Here is a 3,367-nt window from a genome sequence, read left to right as displayed (position 1 = left end):
AAATACAAGAACTTTAATCAATTGTATGGTTTAAAGGATTTCAGTAATTGAAGTCATCTTGGACATCTCCAAACTTTTCAGTCCAAATGACTTCCTAATCTCAGAAATTCTAGCACATTTTTAGGACACGGGGAAGAACCACGAACGGCTCTGCGGCGCTTTAAAGGATGTGACTCTAGTATGTGAAACCTTTCAAAAAACATCAACAACAACAACAACAAACAAATAAATAAATAAATATACAGACGATTTTTAACCTCAAAACCAACCCCCCCCCCCCCCCCCCAAATATCAGGAGTCTTACCGTGCGCCTGGAGGAGGAGGAAAACCAGGAGCAAAGTGTTTCTCCTGAAAGCAGTCATCATCCTTCTTTACCACTGAAGCCTGGAGATCCGAAATTCCTGAACCACGTGATACAAATCAAACAACATGAAAACAAGCCGATACAGATGAAGGGAGGTAGTCCGAGCCGAGCTGCGCGGTGTTCAGCGCACAGGATGCTGTCAGGAGAGGAGAGGAGAGTTGAGATGATTCGATTCACCAAATGAGTCGACTCGTGCGAACCGGTTCTTGTTTAGAGAGTCGCGGGAATCGACTGACAAACAAGAATGGCACATTTTAGTTTTGTTTTTGTGTCACTTTATGTGCGTTGTTTTTTTTTTTGTATCTATAAGCAAGACATCATTATTTTTATTTTTTTTTATTTTTTTTTTACGTGCATGTTTTTTTTTTTTTTTTTAAACCTATGATGGGTTTTTCCCAAATATTCCCTTTCATGTAGCGTGGTGTTGTTACACGTAGCTGTTTGCGAATGTAAAAAGTCTGCAAAGTATCAAAAATCGAAGCGAACGACAGACGGAGTTATCGACTCCTAAAAGATGGAATCGATTCTGAACGGCTGAAACGACTCGTTAGTGATTCCAGACTTCACTTCCTGTACTAACCTGCGTAGGTTTGTAACAAAAAGCCCCGCCTCTGCTCTTCATCGTCCGCTCGCTGACAGACGGAGCTGAAAGTCGTTAACGGTAGTGGGCGTGTCCTTTTCGAAACGCGCTGACAGCGGTACTGCACATTTTTGCCCGGACTGCACTGTATCGTATCGTGTTCAGAAGCTTAATCGATTCAGCACAGTGAGTCGAATTGGACGTTAGAGTGGAGGTGTTCTTCAATATTTACCATTTCCTTTGTGCGGTTCTTCCACCTGCAACTCCGCTGCCTGTAAATTACTGTCAAGTTGACATGATTATTATTTATTTAGATATGTATTTTTACAGCGTGTCTACTGCGTAACTGTCCGAATGGAATCTCATTTCACAAAATGTCAGAAAAGATGAAAGCAGATAAATTCCAGGAGGTGTAGCCCTGTCCTTTCGGAAACGGCGCAGTCGATAAAGTCTCCATTAAAAAGGGCAGCGTTTAAGAAGGTTAAACCCACCTCTTGCAGGCGAAAGAGCAAACACTAATCTCGGGCTCCTGAAAGAGCGAGTGCTATCAAGTGTGTCGGCCTGATTTTACACACACACACACACACACACACACAGAAAGAGCAGTGCAACAGTGGAAAATATTCAACATTCCTTATTCAAGTTTTCCTGATTTGTAAATGACTCCTTGTTTAATGACACTGTTTTAATGTGCGTGTGTGTACACTAGGGGGCACCACACTCTCCAAACCCACACTCAAGATTATTTTATTTATTTATTTATTTATTTAAAGAATTTCATTTCATTTACATTTCTTTTCATCAACTTCTTTAATCATCCATTACATCACCCGATACAATCATCACAGAAGTGTCACTTTAAATACACACACACTCATCACTGTCATGAGTAACACACTTTACAATACAATATGGATAATACACACACACACACACACACACACACTCTCTCTCCCTCTCTAACACATACAAAAGTATTAATATAAGTATAGGAATTCAGAAGAATGCAGAAATTAATAAAACTATACAGTGTGTATTATTATTATTATTATTATTATTATTATTATTATCATTATTATTATTGTAAACAAACAAACCTTCCAACAGTATTTATGATGAGCCCTTGTGCTCGGCGAATGTGTGGGGAGCAGGTGCAGCTCAGGACTCGTCCTTATGTTATTCAGCTGTCAATCAAATCACAGGTGCATCTCACACTCTCACACACACACACACACACACACACACACACACACACACACACCCCTGAGAAGCCATGCGAATCGGAGTTTAGGGTTAGCTCCGGTCTGTCTGGATAAATAAAAACGGAAATGAAACAACGTGTGAAAGTTGAAGTGAAGGGAAATGAGAAGGTCTCTGTATGCAGTGTCGATGAGTTTAATCAGTGGAAATATGTATAAATGATGAACACCAGCTCTAAATGACCTGAGATGAGAAGATCTGGTTAGTATTAGTGCAGTAGTGAGTTCTGAAATCGGTCAGACACGTCGATACCCGATTAAATAAATAAATAAATAGATAGATAAATAGATAGACAGACATCCGTGACGGCTCGAGTCTCAATACGACATCAGGAGTGCGTCGGGTCCAGCTGTTGTGAAAATGAACTCGAAACAATCGTGTGCATAGATTCGTACATTTACAACAACGAACGTGTGTAAATCGCCCCCGCCGTACCGCGCTGGAATCAGTTTGGAATTATTCTCCTTTCAGATTGATTTCTAGCCGAGTCAAGAGCTTGTATTTTTAAAAGAGACAGCTTTTCTGAACGTGTCTCGTGGAGGCGGTCGAGACGCAAAGACGGGAGCGAACACAAACACTCGGAGGACGAGTGACGACCCGGGAGGAGGTGATCCTGTTTGTGAAGGTTTGGGGAAGAACGCCAAAGAGTCGCAGCTGCTCCAGCTTGGAGCTCGGCGCTGCAGACTGTGCTCCGTGATGCCTCGGTGTATCAGTGCGGTTGGGAAGCTTCCTAGTGGTCTTGGCTTTGCAGATCGAATGATGTGGTTCGTTTCCTCGCGCTCGTCCATTTGGGCGGTGGACAGTTTGTCCAGATGGAGCCGACTCTGACAGAAGTTGGTTTGTTGTCTCCTTCTGACTCCTACTGCTTGACTCGGAATTCCCAATTTCTGACTGGGAAATGACAAAGAATGACTCGGCATGCCTACTTCCTCAACGCCCAGCACATCCCGTCGCATCAACAGCAAACAAAGTTGCACTTCTTATCGTTATGTTCTATCTACAAGCATCGTGTTGAGATAACACACGCCGGTCCTTCCAGGATTTTGCGATCACAAAACGGAGGACAGACCGCGATATTCTCCGAAGACAAATCGACATCACTCGTATCTCGAACGTTAGCCGGCTAGATTCTTCTCAACGACCGAGGTCGAAAACGCCGTTAA

At 42.6% G+C, this 3,367-nt stretch overlaps 1 protein-coding gene across 1 annotated transcript in view; it reads right to left on the bottom strand.

The window, feature by feature from the left end:
* Positions 1-3,124, bottom strand: part of chrna6 (cholinergic receptor, nicotinic, alpha 6) — a 17,129-nt gene extending 14,005 nt beyond the window's left edge. The window contains exon 1 of the mRNA XM_053618771.1: positions 2,720-3,124. Within this exon, the coding sequence (XP_053474746.1) occupies positions 2,720-3,124 (405 nt within the window). The remainder of the gene's footprint in view (positions 1-2,719) is intronic.
* Positions 3,125-3,367: the final 243 nt, after the last annotated feature.

This window comes from Ictalurus furcatus, chromosome 29, assembly GCF_023375685.1.
Source record: "Ictalurus furcatus strain D&B chromosome 29, Billie_1.0, whole genome shotgun sequence".
In the NCBI taxonomy this organism is placed as follows: domain Eukaryota; kingdom Metazoa; phylum Chordata; class Actinopteri; order Siluriformes; family Ictaluridae; genus Ictalurus; species Ictalurus furcatus.
Note: the sequence above shows the minus strand (reverse complement) of the source record. Positions and strands in the feature narration are given on the sequence as shown.